This window comes from Ursus americanus, chromosome 28 (genome assembly GCF_024610735.1).
Source record: "Ursus americanus isolate L20-20 chromosome 28, mUrsAme1.1.p, whole genome shotgun sequence".
NCBI classification, from domain to species: Eukaryota; Metazoa; Chordata; class Mammalia; order Carnivora; family Ursidae; genus Ursus; species Ursus americanus.
Window position 1 is genome coordinate 38,174,851 of NC_142154.1, and position 19,477 is coordinate 38,194,327.

The following is a 19,477-nucleotide window of genomic DNA, read 5'->3' on the forward strand; positions in this document are numbered from 1 at the left end:
AGATAAACGGGATATGTTAACATAGGGTAATTCTGCAAAATGATCCTGATTTTCTTGGTACCAAGTCTGACAAAAGGCTTGTTTCTAATTGCAAATTCCTCAACATCAGGGATTGGTTCCCTGACAGGTCTATGAGCTGTTTGAGGGTAGGGGCCGCCTCCTATCTTTGTATTCTCGGTGTTCATACACGAAATCTGGCAAAGTAAGTGGCCAATAAATGTTTGAAACTTGGAGGGATGGATGGATAAAACTAACATCATCAATCTTGTTCCTGGCATTCATCATAACCACGAACACCAGAGGACTTAAGGCATTCTTTTTGGGATGACGATTTCCACTATGTCACTACTGGATATCCTGGGCACGAGGAAAGCTCTTTTGTTCTAAGTTGTTTCTGAAGGCGATTGACAGAAATACGCAGCTCACAGTGGGTAACTGTGCTGGCCTGAGTCCCTCTGAGGCGAGAAAATCGAAAAGCCCTCCCCGCCCCCGCGACGCCTATCCAACCCCAGGGGACTCACAAGACCTTCCGTTTCAACGGCAACGGAAACTCACTTCCGGCGTGACTAGGAAGTAAGAAAACTGGCTGGAAGCAGCTCTGTCAGAGAAATAACAGTAGACTCTCCTTTCACACGCTCCTCCAGCAAAAGAGATCGAGATCTCCCTTCCCCTACCTCTTCAGGATTCATTTTCAGCTTATCGAGGGCGCTGAATAAGGTTAACAGTGGCGGGTAACAGCCCGTTACCTACCTCCTCTTACAGACATAGCCTACAAATCCCAGAATACATGTGTATGTCCCATACGTCCTAGCGCGCAATGCGTCTCACGCGCTGGGAGGATTTTTTTTCTCTTGTCCCGCCGAAACCGAGCAAAGCATGCTGGGGCTTGTAGTCTTCGCGCGTCCCTTCCCTAGGTCCTCCGCGCTACTCCGTCGGGTCCCGCCTATTTTCTGCTTTCCTGGACCTTTAGGCTTGTCTTGGCCCATTTGAAGACCAGGAAGTTGATAAATCGCGAGGCCCGCTGCTGAGAGACGGTGGCTCGGGTGGGACAGTCGCCAGGGATGGCGGAGCGTGAGGATGGAGCGGGTGTCCGGGCTGCTCTCCTGGACGCTGAGCAGAGTCCTGTGGCTCTCCGGTCTCTTTGAGCGGGGAGCTGCCCGGCAGCCCCGGATCATGGAAGAGAAAGCGCTAGAGGTTTATGGTAATTAATTTTACCCAGGGCAGCGTTTGGCGTTGTACGTGGAGATGGGGGTAACGGGGATCTCACCTGCGGGCTGGGGGTGGAGACCCCGGTTTTTGCTGGGTCTCGTCCGAAGCTCGGGAAGCCTTTTCTCAGGGGTTCTGAGTCACGCAGGAATGTGGATCTTTATAGGACCGGGCTCTTCCTAAACCTGGGGCAAGCCCAGCCTGCAGGTCTTAAACGTTTCATTTCCCTCGTGTGCCCCACGCCCTAGTGGCCTTCTCAAGACTTCTGGGCAGAGCAGGCGTTTAGGGTGCTTGGTTAGGAAGCAAAGCTGGACTGATTGCGCTACTTGTCTCCTTCCTTGCGTTCCCTAGCCCCTGTTCACGCATTCCTTGTCCTGCCACCACTCCTGCCAGCACTGCTGGGTGACTAACGAGTTGGGGACTGGCATAAGGTCACAGCCGTTCCAGAGGTCCCCTAGAGACGAGGACAAAACGGGCGTTCCCCGTACCCGGGCCTCGAATTTATAGTTTCTTATCACAGTCAAGCCAGCAGTGCAAAAAACGAATACATACACACACAGTTACGTATATTTTTTTAAACCCCTGGGACCAGCTTCACTGTACAGATGAGAAAACAAAGGTTTAGTATGGTTAAACAGCTGCTCGAAGGTCACACTGCCAGTAAAGAAACGGCAACAACCAAGGCCCATGTCTTCTGATTCCAAACTCCATGCACTTTACACCATTTCACGATTGCCTTATGACTCCGTTTTTGGACTTAAGTGGTATTGTTTTTGAAAACTAAAAGACTGGCTCTAACTAATGTTCAGCTATTCCTGCTGACTGAGGGTGAACGATCTAACCATAAGAATACAAATAAAATGTGGGCAAGGATTATGGGCCAGGAGAAGGAGGCCAGGGTTGGAAAAGATCTCTGGAGCCAATCTAATTTGCCCCTCTCTTACTAGAGGCAGGACTTAACCCCAGCTAGATGATTATGAGTGGAATGATCTCCATAAAACGGACACGTTCCTGTCCTATCAGACTTCTGTCTATAGCATCTCAGGACAGAAGCGCACTTGGGGATACAGCTTTGGAAGAGAGTTGTTTCTTGTCCTAAAGCTTATATCGAGGGAGACCTATATATGCAAAAATATACTATATTTTATGCAGTAGAAAGCCACCGACCACAATAAGAGACAAATTCAGAGGAAGGAGAGATAGTAATCTCTGAGTGGGGGATTTGGCAAGACTTTAAGGAGGAGTGACTTGAGTTAGGCCTTGAAGTATAAGTAGGCTCTGGATATATGGAGGGTAGAAGGCGTACTAAGCAGAGAAAAGGGAGCAAAAGTATGGAGGTGACAAAGTAACATGTTAGAGAATGGCAGATACATGGGGCTTCAGGATAGAGTTTGTGGTTAAAGGTTGGAAGTGTGATCAAAAATTGTTTTAGACACCGGTTCAGAACTGGATACTGAAGGTTTAAATGTATAAAGAGTATCAGTTCAGGGGCGCCTGGGTGGCTCAGTCAGTTAAGCGTCTGCCTTTGGCTCAGGTCATGATCCCAGGGTCTTTTCTTTCCTGCCTCCATTTTCAAATCCTGTGGCTAATCAAGTGATAAAGTCCAGGGGTGGTTGGGAAGAAGGTGGGAGTTTGATTTGTTTTTCCCAGTAGCATTTCTGATTACAGGGGTGCTATCAATAATAGAACAAAACCTCAGGCTTGAGAACATCAAGCCCATCCTATGTGAATTCCCTCTGCTCACCTTTCTACCTCACCATTTATCTGTCGTTCTCCTTTTCCAACTTTTTCTACAACCTCAGAGTAAGAAGGAAATCTTGTCCTCTCCAAGGCCAACCCAGGCTCCCACATCCTTGGTCTCATTCTCTTCTGCTTATTTTGCCAGTCCCCTATCCTTCCGCCCCCTCCTATATTTTCAGTCTCGTTTCCCCTATTTGATCTTTTCCTCTGGGCTGTAAAACATATTCAAGTTTTCCTTACCTTTGTCATTGTTCTAGCTTTGTGTAAACCCACTATCGGTTCTTTGCCCTCCCATTCCCTGCCAAAGCCCTAGGACTACATTTTCAGTTCCTTTTCACTTCCCCTTTTGCAAGCTGGCTTCTGCCTTCATCTCTCTACCGAAACTGCTTTCTTACAGGTGATCTTCTGGGTGACAAATCCAAAGACCTGTTTTAGCTCTCATCATTTTGAATTTTTTTGCTGCATTTAATGTTAACCTCCCCCTGCTTCCATCTCTGCTTCTTGCTTTTCTTTCTCCTTCTGACCCCTAAATTAGGTGCTTCCCACAGATCTATTCTTGGATCTCCCCCTTTACATTAGTGGTTCTCAAACTGAGCTGCCCGTAAGAACAACCTGAGGAATTTTTTTTAAAGTCTTAATGCCCAGCCCATACTACAAATCAGTTAAATCAGCATCTTTGGGGGTAAGGCTTAGACATCAGTTTTTGTTTTGTTTTTAAAGCAGTCCTGATGATTCCATTGTTCACCCAAGGTTGAAAACTGTTATTCTGCTCATTCTTTGTGAATCCCATGGATTCAACAACCACTCTAGCTTTGTGCTCTCTCTTGAGTTAATTTTTTAATTTTAATTCCAGTATAGTTAACATACAGCATTATATTAGCTTCAGGTGTACAGTATAATGACTCACAATTCTGTATGTTACTCAGTGCTCCTCATGGTAAGTGTACTCTTAAAACCCTTCATCTTATTTCACCTGTTCCTCTGTCCTCCTCCCCTCTGATAACCATCAGTTTGTTCTCTATAATTAAAAGTCTGTTTTTTGGTTTGTCTCTTTTTTCCCTTTGTTCATTTGTTTTGTTTCTTAAATTCCACATATGAGTGAAATCATATGGTATTTGTCTTTGACTGACTTATTTCTCTTAGCATTATACTCTCTAGCTCCATTCATGTCCTTGCAAATGGCAAGACCTCATTCTTTTTTTATGGCTGAATAATATTCCATCACATGTATGTCAGCTATATTCATAAATTCATCAATCGATGGATACTTGGGCTGCTTCCATATCTTGGCGATTGTAAGTAACGCTGCTACAAACATAGTCATGCGTGTATCCCTTTGAATTAGTGTTTTTGTATTTTGGGGATAAATACCCAGTAGTACAATTACTGGATTGTAGGCTAGTTCTCTCTTTAACTTTTTGAGGAAACTCCATACTGTTTTCCACAGTGGCTGCACCAGTCTGCATTCCCACCAACAGTGCACGAGGGTTCCTTTTTCTCTGCATCCTGGCCAACTAATGTTGTTTCTTGTGTTTTTGATTTTAGTCATTCTGACAGGTGTGAGGTGATCTGTCATTGTAGTTTTGATTTGCATTTCCCTCATGATGAGCGATGTTGAGCATCTTTTCATGTGTCTCTTTAGCCTTGGTGCTCTCTCAAACCTTATGTCACAGTTCAGTGTTTGCTGGAATGTCCCATTGGGTTTTCCCCTTAAGCACCTTGAAATTGTTATGTATAAAATTGAACCCAGTTGCCCCAGCCCCTACCCAACTTTCTTCCTGTGTTCTCCAGTTTTTTTTCATTCTATCAGTGTTCTCCCAGACACACTTAAGATCTGAGTCATCCTCCTTTTCCCCTTTCCTTGTCTTCTACATCCAAACAATCGTCAAATTCTGTTGATTCTGACGCTGAGATTGCTTCTCCATCTGTCCCCTCCTCTCCATTACTGTTGTCATGTGACTATTTTGGGCCCAGCATTTCAGCTAGTATCCCTGGCTCTGCTCTTAGTTCTGAGTCTACCAGCCAGTGGATGAGTTCCCAGCTGACAGTGGAATCGTCCCGGTTCCTCCCTTGTTCAGAACCTCTTGAGGATTCCCTATTGCCTGTGACTGACTGTAAAAGATCCTTGATGGTCTGGCCCAAGCTCTTATAGCCTCACTTATGCTGGGTTCCAGGCAGACAAAACATTTTTTTTAATTAAAAAAATTTTTTTTAAAGTAATCTCTACATCCAACGTGGGGATCAAACTCATGACTCCAAGATCAAGAGTCGCTTGCACTGCTGACTGAGCCAGCCAGGTGCCCCTAAACTTCTTTTCCTTTCTTTTCCTTCACCTTCAGTGTCAAATATTGAATTGTCACCTGTTTTTAAAGGCTTGGTTCAGATTCGACTTTCGTAAATCCTGATACCACAGTCTCCCAAGCTACAAGTTATTTCTTCGCCTTGAGCTTCTACGACACTCTCCTCATTCTTATATTCTCTCTGCAATGTTGGAGCCAAGAAACTGGTTATGATCTAATAAGAATCCAAGAAAACAGTTTTCTCAAAAGGAAACTGGTCGTGGGAATTTCTGTGAGAAATCTGGGCAGTTACTGTAATATTCGGTTTAAAAAAAAGAAGTCTGTGTTTGGATTAGGGTTTGCAAAGTCATCCTTATTTAGAATATTCATGTTTTAACATAATACCTTGTCTCTGATGATTCTTTAGATTTGATTCGAACTATCCGGGACCCAGAGAAGCCCAATACTTTAGAAGAACTGGAAGTGGTAACGGAAAGTAGTGTGGAGGTTCAGGAGATAAACGAAGAAGACTATTTGGTTATTATCAGGTTCACGCCAACAGTACCTCACTGCTCTTTGGCAACCCTTATTGGTAAGGTTTTATATATAAATATATTTTTATTTCTATATTATTTTACTGATACTGACCCAAAATAACAATTAGCATCATGTCTCACACTTTATAGTTCAGAGAGTGTTTTCAGATGTGTATCTTCTGTAGCCCTCACAGCCTATGAGAGAATTTTCCAGTTGAGGAACCCGAGACTCAGGAGTTTAAGTGACTTGCTCAGAATCATGTACCCGGAATTGATGACGCTGAGGCTCAAACCCAGGTCCCCTGACTCCAAACGTGAGATCTTTAGTTACACCATGCTGCTTCTCTTCTCTATACATGCTGCAACTAAGAGAGTGGGTGTGGGCTAGTCACCTCTGTTCTGGAGATTGGAGTGGGTGCTGTCAGACTGGCACTGCTGCCATCACCTTCTTCTCCTTTCGCTGCTCTGTTGGCTTTAGTGCAGTATGGGCATAAGTCCTAGTGGGAGAGTTCGGTTGTTGTTTTTTTTTTTTTTTTTAAGTATTTTTGAGGTTGTTTTCTATTTGAGAGGCTGCATTCCCAGTATTTTGGAGTACTTAGCAGTAAGATATACAAGAGATGTCTTTGAGTATATACTTTGTTATAAAGAAGATAAGGGGGGGCGCCAGGGTGGCTCAGGCGGTTAAGCATTGACTCTTAATTTCTGCTCAGGTTGTGATCTCAGGGTTGTGGGATTGAGCCCTGCTTGAGCTCCGTGCTGGGTGTGGAGCCTGCTAAAGATTCTCTCTCTCTCCCTCCCCCCCGTCCCCATATCTAAATAAATAAATAAATAAAAATAAAGAAGATAAAGGAAGTTTATTTCAAACTAAATGTTCATCAATAGGGGATTGCTGAAATAATCATTGGTGGTGTATATTAACAATGGAATGCTATACAGCTATGAAAAATAATGAAAACACTCTCCATGTACTGGTATGGAAAGATCTTTATGACATACTGTTAAGGAATAAAAGCAAATGTAATATTGCTACATTTGTGTAAAAAAGGGCAAAACCAGAAATTTGTATTTGGTTGTATATGCACAAAGAATACCTAAGAAATGACTAGCTGTGATGGGAGTGGACAGTAGTGGTGGTAGGAACTGGGCAGGTTGGGGACAGGGTGGGAAGAAGACTTTATACCTTTTTATATTTTTAAGTTTTTGAACTATGGGAATATATTATCTATTTAAAAATAGATAAAATTATAAAAACAATTGAAAAGGTAAATATTTTATTATTGCTTCTGTTTTTGTGATTTCTATTTTTCTTTTCTCACTTGTTGATCTAGGATCCCTGTTAGTGATTTCCAGCATTTGGGCCACATCTTGAGGAACTGAAGGGTCCATGAATCTGTAGATAATATTGTGGTTATTTATTTATTTATTTTTAAGATTTATTTATTTGAGAGAGAGAGAACACGAGCCAGGGAAGGGACAGGGGGAGAGAGAATCCTCAAGCAGATTCCCTGCTGTGTGTGGAGCCTGCCACGGGGCTTGATCCCAGGACTCTAAGATCATGACCTCAGCTGAAATCAAGAGTCAGCCACTTAACCGACTGAGCCACCCGGGCACCCTGGTAATATTGTGGTTAGTAATATTCCATACTAGAAAAAGCAGTTTTGAATGCATACTTATATTTTTGTCATTGGACAGTTTCTGAATCAACAGGTACCAGAAATGCTGCTACTGTCTTGATGTGAAGGGGAGTATCTTAAAATATTTTGATATATAAGAGTTTGTAAATAGAGGGTCTATTACTCTAAGAGCCTTTAGCAAATGAATTTTTCAAAAAGTAACATTTATTTTATGTTTTTTTACATTACAAAAGTAATATGTTTCTTGGCCATAATTTGGAAACTCCACAAAAGCATAAAGAAGAGAATAAAAATCAGCTGTCATAAAAGAATGTGTGCCCTAGGCTTAAATTCCTGCTCTGTCGGGTTTGCCACTTTGTGGCCTTAGACAAGTTACTTAACCTTTCTGGGCCTCAGTTTCCTTATTTGTAAAGTAGAGATAATAAGAGTATCAACAGAGTTATAAAGGCTAGGTAATAGAATGCATGAAATAGATAAACAATATTTTTTATTCTCCATTAAATAATAGTTTTTAATTATAGAGTCATAGGGGTTTGTGTTAATCACATCACTATATCATAATTTTTATAACCACTTAGACCACTTCTGGACTTTAACAATTAAAAATAATACTATGATAAACAGCCTTATACATAAATATTTTCATGTATCTCTAGTTATTGCCTCAGGATAAATTCCTTTAATTGGAATTATTGGGTCATATGGTATAAGCATTTTTAAGCCTCTTGGTAAATATCTGTAAATTGTTATTAAAAAGTTTCTACTCTTTGACCCAGTAATTAAGGAAATAATTCCATTGAAGAAAACAGTAACATGTACGAAACGTTTATAGAAATTTATAATAATAAAACCTGCAAGAAACTATAGTATCTATTAATAAGGAAATGGCACCAATATAATGGAACTTCTTATTTCTATTAAAAATGATAAATATAGTCAAGGAATCAAAGTATCTGAGAAATGTATGAAAAAACTGGAATGCTAAGTTGTATTTGCATTATGATTGTAATTATTGAAAAACTGCGTTTGTGTGGACAAAGATTGAGAAAGCCCATGAAACAGAAGGAACTCTAAAGGCACCCAGATCCGATTATGGTAGCTACTTCAGATCTGTCCTCTCCTTGAACAAAGTGTTGTCAGGTTTTTAGGGCCCTTTTAATACGAGTTTCAGTAAAGACCCTTGGCTTTTTAGAAGTTAGTATACTAGTGTAGTAACCGTGTTCAATCAACATGACCGGAAAACTCAATAAAGGGAGCCCTCTTCCTGGCATCTGGGAGGCATTTCCTATGAGCAGGTAGTGTGAAGCAGGGGAAGGCACCTGAGTATGCGTTCCAGGCCGACTGCTTAGGTCGTCACCTACTCAGAGTTATCCTGGTAAGTAATTGCAAAGACAGGGAAGACTCCAAGGGAATGAGTGGATAAGGCAGAGAAACCAGCCGATAGCCACTTGTGTTGACTTAGTCCGGACAAGAATAGCTGAAGGCAGGTGTGGTCCAATATGAGGGGCATATGTTTGGAGTCAGAAGGTCTATATTTAGCTCCCAGCTCTCTCTTGTTAGCCATGTGATGTCAGATAAATCACTTATCATGGTTCCTGGTTGTAAAATGAAAATGATATAATAGTAATAGCTAATGTTTATTAGGCACTTTTTAGGTACCAAGTCCTATTTTAGGCACATTGCATAACAATTTATTTACTACTCATAACAACCCCATATATAGTGGTACTACTATAATACTTATTTTACAGATAAGGAAACTGAAGCTCAAGAGAGGTTAAGTAACTTGCCTGGGGCCCCATAGCTTGTATATAGTGGAGCTACTTCTGAACCCAGAGCGTCTATCTCAGTAAGGCTGTACTGCCTCTCTTGAGGATATTGATCCTCAAGGAAGTGCTTTGTGAGCTGTGAAACAGTTGTTACTGACTACGTGGGTAAAACACCTTCCAACAGTGGGTAGAACACATGAGGAGGCTCAGACGATACACAGGTAACAAATTAAAGAGACAGTGTGGGGGGCAGAGGGAAGAGAACCCTCCAGAAGCGCTTTAAGGTAGATCTTCTAAAGGGAGACCCTCTTAAAGAAACTATATATTGTCTTTAGAGTTCTCTAATATTTATTATTAGACTAGACTAGACTCTAAGTACTCTGAAACACTTTCTGTGCATAACAAGAACAGTTTGGCTTATCTTCTGTGTCTAGGGGTGTAGATTTAGTTAAAAATTCCTTCCTTGTTTTGAGGTGGGGGAGAAGTGGAACATGTGCACACTGAGGGTCTGTTCCAAGCCCAGTTTTAATTACTCTTACAAGTGTCAACTGGGGGAAAAAAAAATATATATATATATATATATTGAACTGTGACTTGGCATTGGGGTGATAAACCGAATTTCAGAGGAGTTTGTTTTAGGGAAACAACTCTATTTGTACATTGTAGGCATAGAGGATTCCAAATTTGAGAAGTTTCTTGTGGTCCTTTTTAAGTGGCTCTTATTTGGTTTTAAATTTTTGCATGATCTGGCCTGTTGTGAGTGTTCAATGAAGTTTGATGAGTGAATTGACCTTTGCTAGTTAAGGTAAATTGATGTAGTAGAAAAGACCTAGGGTTTGCAGTTGTCTTGGGTTTTAGTCCCAACTGCCACTTTACTAGTTCAGTGACCTTGGGCAAGTTTCATTGTGACCTTAGTTTCATAGTTTGTAGAATGGGTTTGTAAGTACGTGGCTCACTGGATTATCATGAGGAATATGTAAGACTGTAGATATTAAAGTTGCTAGCATGGTGCCTGGCTCAAAGGAGACCTACACTGGATTGAGCCAAAGCTGTTTCCAACTACCATATTGTATGGAAACACCTACACATGGCTGTATGCTTTTTCAAGAATTAATAAGAGGAGATAATTGGGGCCTTTTCTTTTTTTTCCTCAACAGGGCTGTGCTTAAGAGTAAAACTTCAGCGGTGTTTACCATTTAAACATAAGGTAAGGAAAGTTTTGTTGTTTCACAACAGCTTTATTGAGATTTAATTCACATTTCACACAATTCACCTGTTTAAAGTGTACAGTTTAGGGGCGCCTGGGTGGCACAGCGGTTAAAGCGTCTGCCTTCGGCTCAGGGCGTGATCCCGGCATTATGGGATCGAGCCCCACATCAGGCTCCTCTGCTATGAGCCTGCTTCTTCCTCTCCCACTCCCCCTGCTTGTGTTCCCTCTCTCGCTGGCTGTCTCTATCTCTGTCGAATAAATAAATAAAATCTTTAAAAAAAAAAAAAATAAAGTGTACAGTTTAATGGTTTTTTGTATATTCGCTGAGTTGTGCAACCATCACTATCAGTTTTTTTTTTTTTAAGATTTTATTTATTTGAGAGAGAGAGTGCAAGTGATCACTAGTAGGGGGTGGGGCAGAGGGAGAGGGAAAAGGAGACTCTTCGATGAGGAATTCCGACTTGGGGCTCGATCTCAGGACCCTGAGATCATGACCTGAGCCGAAGGCAGTCGCTTAACTGACTGAGCCACCCAGGCATCCCAGTTTTAAAACATTTTCATCACCTCAGTAAGAAACCCCATACCCATTTCCCCAAACCTTCCCCCATCCCCAGGCAACCACTGATCTCCTTTTGGTCTCTATAGATTTGCTTATTCTGAATGTTTAAATGGAATCATACAGTTTGTGGTCTTTTAGACTGGTCTCTTTCTCTTAAATAATTATTTTCAGAATTCCATGTTGTAGCATATGTCAGTATTTCCTTCCTTTTCACTGCCTTATATGATTCCATTTTATGGATGTACCATAATTTATTTATCCATTGATTACTGGATGGACATTTGGGTTGTTTCTACTTCTCGTTTATTATGAATAATGCTGCTATGCACATTCGTGTCCAAGTTTTTGTTTGGGCATATGTTTTCATCTTCTCTCCACCTAGGAGGGGAATTGTTGGATCTTTTGCTAACTATATTTAACTTTTTGAGGCACTGCTAGACTGTTTTCTGTAGCTCCTTCACCATTTTACATTCTCACCAACGGTGTATGAGGGTTCTAATTTCTCCACATCCTCACTTACACTTCTGTATAAATATTATCTGTCTTTTTCATTATAGCCATCCTAGTGGGTTTGAAGTGATAACTTGTGGTTTTGATTTCCATTTCTCTAGAGGCTAATACTGTTGAGCATATTTTCATATGCAAAAAAAGGGCCACAAGTAACCTCTCAAATTTAGAGTCTTCTGTGCCTGCAAGGTACCAAGCCCACTGTGTGGTTTCCCTGAGGTATAGTTCATGTAGAAATAGCAGGGTAAATACTTGACTTTTCCCCTTTATTTACCATTTTTCAGAGTTGAGTCATGCATAATTTTAAAAAAGATTTTTTTATTATATTATGTTAGTTACCATACAGTACATCTCTGGTTTTTGATGTAAAGTTCGATGATGCATTAGTTGCGTATAACACCCAGTGCACCATGCAATACGTGCCCTCCTTACTACCCATCACCAGCCTATCCCATTCCCCCACCCCCTCCCCTCCGAAGCCCTCAGTTTGTTTCTCAGAGTCCATAGTCTCTCATGCTTCACTCCCCCCTCTGATTACCCCCCTTTCTTTATCCCTTTCTTCTCCTACCAATCTTCCTAGTTCTTATGTTCCATAGATGAGAGAAACCATATGATAACTGTCTTTCTCTGCTTGACTTATTTCACTTAGCATTATCTCCTCCAGTGCCGTCCATGTTGCAGCAAATGTTGAGAAATCGTTCTTTCTGATAGCTGAGTAATATTCCATTGTATATATGGACATCTTCTTAATCCAGTCATCTGTTGAAGGGCATCTCGGCTCCTTCCACGATTTAGCTATTGTGGACATTGCTGCTATGAACAATTGGGTGCATATGGCCCTTCTCTTCACTACGTCTGTATCTTTGGGGTGAATACCCAGTAGTGCAATGGCTGGATCATAGGGTAGCTCAATTTTTAACTTTTTACCTTTTTAAGGGACCTCCACACTGTTTTCCAGAGTGGCTGTACCAACTTGCATTCCCACCAACAATGTAGGAGGGACCCCCTTTCTCCACATCCTCTCCAACAATTGTTTCTTGCCTTGTCAATTTTTGCCATTCTAACTGGCGTAAGGTGGTATCTTAGTGAGTCATGCATAATTTTAAACCAAAGTAAATGAATATAGAGTGATTTGAATGAATATAGATTGAAATGAATATAGATTGCTTTGTTGTCTGGAGTAAGAGTTAGTATTATGCCACTAGCCCCTAGAGGAATTCATATGGTGGGTTTTTTGGTGGGGAGGAGGGACAGAGGGAGAGAAAGAATCTTAAGCAGGCTCCACCTAGCATGGAGCCCGGCGCTGAGCTCAGTCCCACAACCCTGAGATCATGACCTGAGCTGAAATCATCGGTGCTTAACCGACTGAGCCACCCAGACCCCCCAAGGTGTTTTGTTTTTTTAAAAAAGACTGTTGTAGATGATCTCTAGGTTGTCTTTTGGCCATAATAAGGTCTGATTTTTTTCACTCTTGAAAGACATTTATCTTAGTAGTAAAATACCTATATAAGAATTAGTATATACACTCTAGTGTTCTCTGGAGGGTAGACACGTCTTTATCATATAGCATGCTTTATTTGTCACGGGATTTTGTGGGTTTGTCTCACAGGGTCTAGTTCTTGGAGGTTTGGTAATCTGAGGAATGCAGCAGGGCCAGGAGGTTTAGCTAACCAATATTATACTTGAGAGTAAATTTAGCAAGATAATAGTGAATGAGAAAAGGAGGATAGTGAAAACTATATTGTGACCCCATTTTTGTAAAATAAGCAAAGAAAAGAAACTTCCGACTTTGGGGTGTGTGTGTGTGTGTGTATAAAATCTGTATTCCATTATGTACGTATGGAGAAAAATGTGGAAGAAACTACACTAGATTATTAGTATGGCTTTCTTGGGGCTTGGAGCAGAGAGGAAGTTTAGATACTCTAGGTACTGATTTGGGAGGAAGAGATAGAGTGTAGGGTAGAGAGATCCATGAGTAAAATATGAATGAGATCTCATTTATGTGAAATTTTATTTGTGTGTATTCATTTAAAAAAGTAATTAATGGGAATACCCCCCTGCAGGCCTTCCGCAGGTGACCAAAATTAAAAATCCTGCTAATTTCAGGACACCTGGGTGGCTCAGTCTGCCTTCAGCTCAGGTTGTGATCCCAGGGTCCTGGGATCAAGTCCCACATTGGGCTCTCTGCTCTGCAGGGAGCCTGCTTCTCCCTCGCCTCTCTCCCTGTCACTGATGTTAACATGATTTGGGCTTTCATTCCTAGAGTCTTGAGTCTACTGGGCGTTCCACTTCACTTTTTATCTTAGTGTTCTAAATGTTTTGGTTTTAATATTTTTTCTTCCTAGTTGGAAATCTACATTTCTGAAGGAACCCACTCAACAGAGGAAGACAGTAAGTCAATCTTGACCCATTAAAAAACAGCTTCAGGTAGTAAGTACTTCATCTTGGATACTGCTATTCTGCTATCCAAGTATCTACAGGTCATTTGCAAAAAAGTGAAGAATTAGTTATTAGCTCTTCTTTGAGGGGGGGGGAACATAGGCTTTTCAAGAAAGTAATTTTTCCGTAGGACTCTAGGTGAACTAAAGGCAGGCCCTGTGAATATTGGCTGGTTTATGCTAGTAGCTACACATCTCTAAAGAGTATCCAGCTCTAGGGACCTGACTTAGAAACTCTAAAGAGAGCTCGATTTTTTTCTTTGGTGCAGGATGGAGAGCTGTGTACTTGAAATTGAAATTGAAGGTCTAGAAAAGAATATGGACATTTCTCTTTTTAACTCTTACCTTGAGAGAGCTTTTAGCAAATTATACACGGAAGATATAGGCCAATACCTTTATTATATGAAGATCTATGCAAACTCATTAAAAAATAAAACACCCAGTAGATTAACAGAGACATGGACAGAAAATTCACAGAAGAACTAATAGATAAACGTGGGGAAATGTCCTCTATTTATCAAGGAATTGCAAATTATAACAATAATAAGGAACCATTTTTCACCTGCTGTTCTGTGTGTATATGTTTATTTGTTTTTATTAATAGTACCAGATATTTTTTGCAAACCGATAGCTCATGTATTGTTGCTGATGATACAACTGGTAAAAAATGTTGGGAAGTAATTCGGTGAAAAGAATCAGACCATAAAGTACTCATACCCCTTGACCTAATAATGCCACTTTTAAGGATTTTTCCAAAAAGAAGGCTGTTTATGTAAAGGTGCTCCATGTAGCATAGTGTTCATAATTAATTTAGAAGGCTTATAATTTTTTCTGTATTAAATAACCCTGTAGTTTAAAAAGTAGGCTTAAGGGGAAAAATAGTTTTCAAAATTGTATTTACTCTTTATTCTATCTGGAAATAATGTATATGGACAAAGACTAGAAAGAAAGAAATGAAAATAGTTGTGGTAGAGTAGCAGGAATTTAGGGGGTATTTTTCTCTGTAGGTCTCCCTTCTAGAACTTATGAAAAGTGAGCCAATACCAGCTATAAGTTATCAAGGAGTTAAATTCTGTTTTAATGGGCTAATAAAATTTTTGTCTGTCACTATCTGTTGACACAATTCCTCTGCTAACTTTTGTCTGTGTTTTGCAGTCAACAAGCAGATAAATGACAAAGAGCGAGTGGCAGCTGCAATGGAAAACCCCAACTTACGGGAAATTGTGGAACAGTGTGTCCTTGAACCTGACTAATAGCTGTTTTAAGAGCCACTTAACTTCGTTTGATATATTTGTTTAAATTCTTTGTAAAATGTAAAAGACTCATGTTTAATACATAGGTGATTTGTACCTCAAAGCATTTTTTTAACGGATGATTTGCAAGCAAGATTTAATTATAAGTAGTACCTAGTTTGTTCAGTGTATAACATTCTCAGGATTTGTAACACTTAAATGATCAGACAGAAAAATCTTTTCTAGTTATTATGTGTCAGATGAGTTGCTATTTTTCTGATGCCTCTTCTGATACAACTACTTTTCATGTCAAATATTTACTGTGCCCGAATGTATTCAATTTAAATCATTACTCTGTAGAATAAATAAAACAGAGATGATTCTTGTAATGATGTACCTTAGAATGTTTTCGTTGAATTATAAATCTTAGTGTAAATGTCAGCTCTAAAAGATATTTACAAAACTTTATCTTCTGGTTATTATGTAGAATCAGAATCTGAGAACCAGAAAGAACCCTCAAAATCAGGCGTAGGCCCTGCCTTCCTTCAAGGAGTGTCCTGGACCCATTTGTAGATGAGGATCAAATATGGAAAGGGCCAGATAACATACGTAATTTTGAAGATCAAGAAGTGCCCAAAGACGTTTTTATTAAACCAGTCTAAATGTATGGTTTCTTTTTTACTTGAAATCTGTTCAGTTTGTTTGAGGGGATAATGATCATTTGAAGTGTGACAGGGTGTGGAAGGTGACCTCCCAGGTGTTCCCCAATGATCCTCAATTCCTGGTCTTCATGCCCCTATATAGTTTCCTTCCATATAGAAACCGAGCTGGTAGGTGTGGCTAATCATGAATCAGAGGTGACAGTGTGTGACTTCTGAGGCTAGATCCTAACAGGTTTCATTCATTTTGATTCTTGAATTGCGCACTCCGTGGGAATCCGACTGCTGTGTCATGAGAACACATGAGCAACCCTGTGGAGAATTCCACAAGGAGAGGCACTGAGGCTTTGCACCAACAACCAGCACCAATTTGCAAACCATGTGAGTGAACCATGTTAGACGTGATCCTCCAGCCTCAGTCATGCTGGTATCTTGACTGGAACTTCACGAGACCCTGAGCCAGAACTGTCTAGCTAAGCCGCCCAAATTCCTGACCCAGAGAAGCTGTGAGCAATAATAAATGTTTATTGTTTATACCACTAAGTTTTGGGGTAATTTGTTATACAGCAATAAGTAATATAATAGGTTATTAGAATGGAACTCTTCTGCCTCAGATTCAATTGAGGATACAAAGGGGAAAATAGGAGAACTTGTTCCATGGTCTTGAACCCCTTTATCCACTTTGAGAATATATGTTTTGAAAGAACAGAGGCTCTTATAAGAAGATTATTGAAGGTTTTTTTAGATAAAGCTGTTGCTGTGTTGAGTTCCAACCTCCATTTTGGTGGAAGGGTAGGGAAGGGACACCTTCTACCACTGTCTGCTGAGGGGAATTCCAAGGGGACAACTCAGAGAGTTTGGGAATGTGTTCCATGCATTCAGGAGATCCCAGTAAACTGGTGCTTGACTCAGACCTGAGAAAGAAGGTGGAAGTGGACTGAAGGCTGGGCCAAAGGCAGGCTGATTCCTGCCTAGGAATTCTAGAGGACAAGAGAGGCAAGGCCAACGACATTGATGACAGAGCCCTCAGGGCAAGGTATGCATGACTGTTTCTCATAAGACTGCTGTGGGTTCGTATTTGACATTGTCCAATAGGCCATCAGCAGAGCCAAGGAGACCTCCACAGGAAGGGTCTGAACATGTCCTGCCTGGTGCCCAGGGACTGAGGAGAGAGGACAGCAAGTGAACAGCAAGGGGGAGATGCATCTGCCAGGGTCAAGGGGCACAGCAGGAACCTCTGGTAAGCTCATGGAAATACCAACCCGAGAGAGAGCCAGCCCTAATCACCAGGCAGGCCCGAGAGCACAAAGCCAAGCAGCTAAGTAAGAACTGTCCTGTCTCGAGTGTTCCTCCCTCATCAGCTTCCAAAGCAGTGGTAGAATAACTAGCAAGCAGGGGGCCTGGAGAGGAGGAAAGGACTGCATCCCATTGCTCTGCTATAGGTTTCAAGCCTGAAGCAGGACCCAAATTAGCCAAAGAGTTAATGCCAAGTTTGTAGTTTTGACTATGAGATGTGACTAGATTCTTTAATACAATGAGATTTTATGATTAAAACTGATGGGAAGACTTCATCTGACAGAAACCATCTGTCTGCCCAAATTTTCAGTGTTGGGCTGAGGAAGATCATACCTTCTCAACAAAGTGTCAAAGGATAGTGGGGGACAAAAATAGAAGGAATTCTTATATAACATACTGGTTCTAGAAGTCCCATGGAAACCGCCTTGGCTTCTGCTAAGTCTGCACTGTCTCAGCCCAGCTTTCGCCCCACTTTCTCCCTCTCCCTTGAGATTACGAAAAATGCTGCTGCTCGGAAAATCAGACCTTGTGGCATCAGAGCACTAGCTTTGTGGAAATGTCACTATTGATTCCTGATCTTTTGCTACAAAAGTTCTCACTGGCTCTTCTCTTTTTTTCCAGGTCATTAGAAATCTGTCACCCAGCATATATGAGTAGATCCACAAGTAATGAAGTGTTGCTGATTTTTAGTCATCACCGTAATCACTTCCTTCTGAATCACAGAGCCACCCGAGTTGGTCCTTAGCACCAAGCCGAGTTGCTTGCTTCATGGCAGTCTGCAGTCGAGGGCCAGGGCCAGAGCTAAGTGTACCTAGTGTGTACCCTGTTTCATGTTCTCCCAGCCAGCACACACACGCACATACACGTGTGCTTTTTGGCCAGCTATCTGCTTCTAAAAGATAGAGCAGGTATCATCAGAGGGGCTCTGAGACTAATAGCCCAAGGTCAGATTCACATCAATCCTCAAGTTCTGACCATTTCTCATCACTAGGGCCTTGATGGTCTGGGAAACCCAGGAACCTATAGCTAGGGTTTAAGGAGGACGGCTGTCTTTATATTCCCTTCTGAAGAGGCCCTGATACTTGAAATGCGCATTGCCAGTTTCAGGTGGCTGGAATCTAGTGCAGTTGAGGTCCCTAGTGTACGCTCTCACCAACTCAGGCGCTAACTCACTGGCGCTCTCAACAGATATTTAGTGAGCACTCTGAGTACCTGGCACTGTCAGATACTGAGGGTACAAAGACAGATTGGCTACTGCGTCCCCTTGGAGCTCGTACTTAACCAACCTCTGCCTTCAGCTCCTCTGGCTGCAGGCAATGAATGATGCTGGCTGTCTCTTCTAGTGAGCTTGGCTTGGCCAGGGAGACACAGAGGCTAGCCAGCTAGAAGTAAAGACAAAACCATTCCTTAGGGACTGTCGAGTGAGGAGACCACTGACGCACAGCCAGAAAGGGGTCGTTGCCGCAGGCACTCCCATCCTGCTGGTCCTGCTGCTCTTGGAAGTTCGATGTGACTGCTGTGGCTGCCGCTGCCAGAATGATCTCTCCTCTCCCTGCTGTTTCATGTGACTCACTCCAGCTCAGAGCCCTCGATGGGGTCTCTAATCCCAAGGGCTGTGTCCATGCCCTGAGTGCCAGGGAGGCAGGAGAAAGGAGAGGCTGGCCTTCTGTATGGGACGCCAGCTCTCTCTCAGCAAGACTCACGTGCTGGAAACTCCCCAGATTCGTTTGGAGGGTTCCAATGACTAATGCCCACGACATTAATAACATACTTAGATGAATTTGTACTTAATCACAACAGCATCTACACACAAGGGACAAGTAGAGGCACATATATTTACAAGACGTATTATTTAGTCCCATCTCTGGCTGGGTCAGCAAACGTTTTTTTGGAAAAGGTCCAGATAGTACATTTTTTAGGCTTTGTGTCTCTGTTACAGCTCTTCAGCTCCGCTCTTCTCCCACAAAGGCGGCCATGGCAAGATGCAAATGAGTGTGGTTGTGTTCCAGTAAGACTTTCTTTATGGACACAAATTTGAATGTCATTTAATTTTATGTGTCATGAAATATTATTCTTTTGATTTTTTCCAACCATTTAAAAATATAAAAACCATTCTCAAAAGCTAAAACCCAAACCAAAAAAAAAAACCAAAAACCAAACCCATTCTTGGCTTGAGGGTTGTAAGAAAAGCAAGTAGTAGGAAGAATTTGGCCTGTGGGTCATTTGCCGGCCCCTGATCTGTAGGAATGATTCATAACCTTTTTGGAAGGTCTCCGGCCTCTTTGAGAATCTGATAAGAGTAGGGAATGGACCCTGATTCTTTTCCTTTTCTGAAAGGAAAAAAGGCACTCACATGACACTTTGCATGTGACTTCAGGGCTTCATGGATTTGCTAAGGAGTCAGTGGAAGCC

General features: G+C 41.6%; 1 protein-coding gene across 4 annotated transcripts; it reads left to right on the plus strand.

The window, feature by feature from the left end:
- Nucleotides 1–909: 909 nt before the first annotated feature.
- On the plus strand, nucleotides 910–19,224 carry CIAO2A (cytosolic iron-sulfur assembly component 2A). 4 transcript variants are annotated; one of them, XR_015722162.1, is made up of 8 exons: nucleotides 910–1,201; nucleotides 5,653–5,817; nucleotides 5,947–6,075; nucleotides 10,322–10,371; nucleotides 13,786–13,831; nucleotides 15,034–16,150; nucleotides 16,652–16,805; nucleotides 17,687–19,224. XR_015722162.1 is itself a non-coding variant. In XM_045810782.2 (6 exons), the coding sequence occupies exons 1-6, from the start codon at nucleotides 1,078–1,080 to the stop codon at nucleotides 15,129–15,131; spliced, it is 612 nt and encodes a 203-aa protein (XP_045666738.1). In that variant the 5' UTR covers nucleotides 910–1,077; the 3' UTR covers nucleotides 15,132–16,312. The 4 variants fall into 4 exon arrangements, 2 of the variants coding, with proteins under 2 accessions (XP_045666738.1, XP_045666739.1); XR_015722161.1 differs by lacking the exon at nucleotides 16,652–16,805 and adding an exon at nucleotides 16,865–17,009; XM_045810782.2 differs by lacking the exons at nucleotides 16,652–16,805; nucleotides 17,687–19,224 and having other exon boundaries at nucleotides 15,034–16,312.
- Nucleotides 19,225–19,477: the final 253 nt, after the last annotated feature.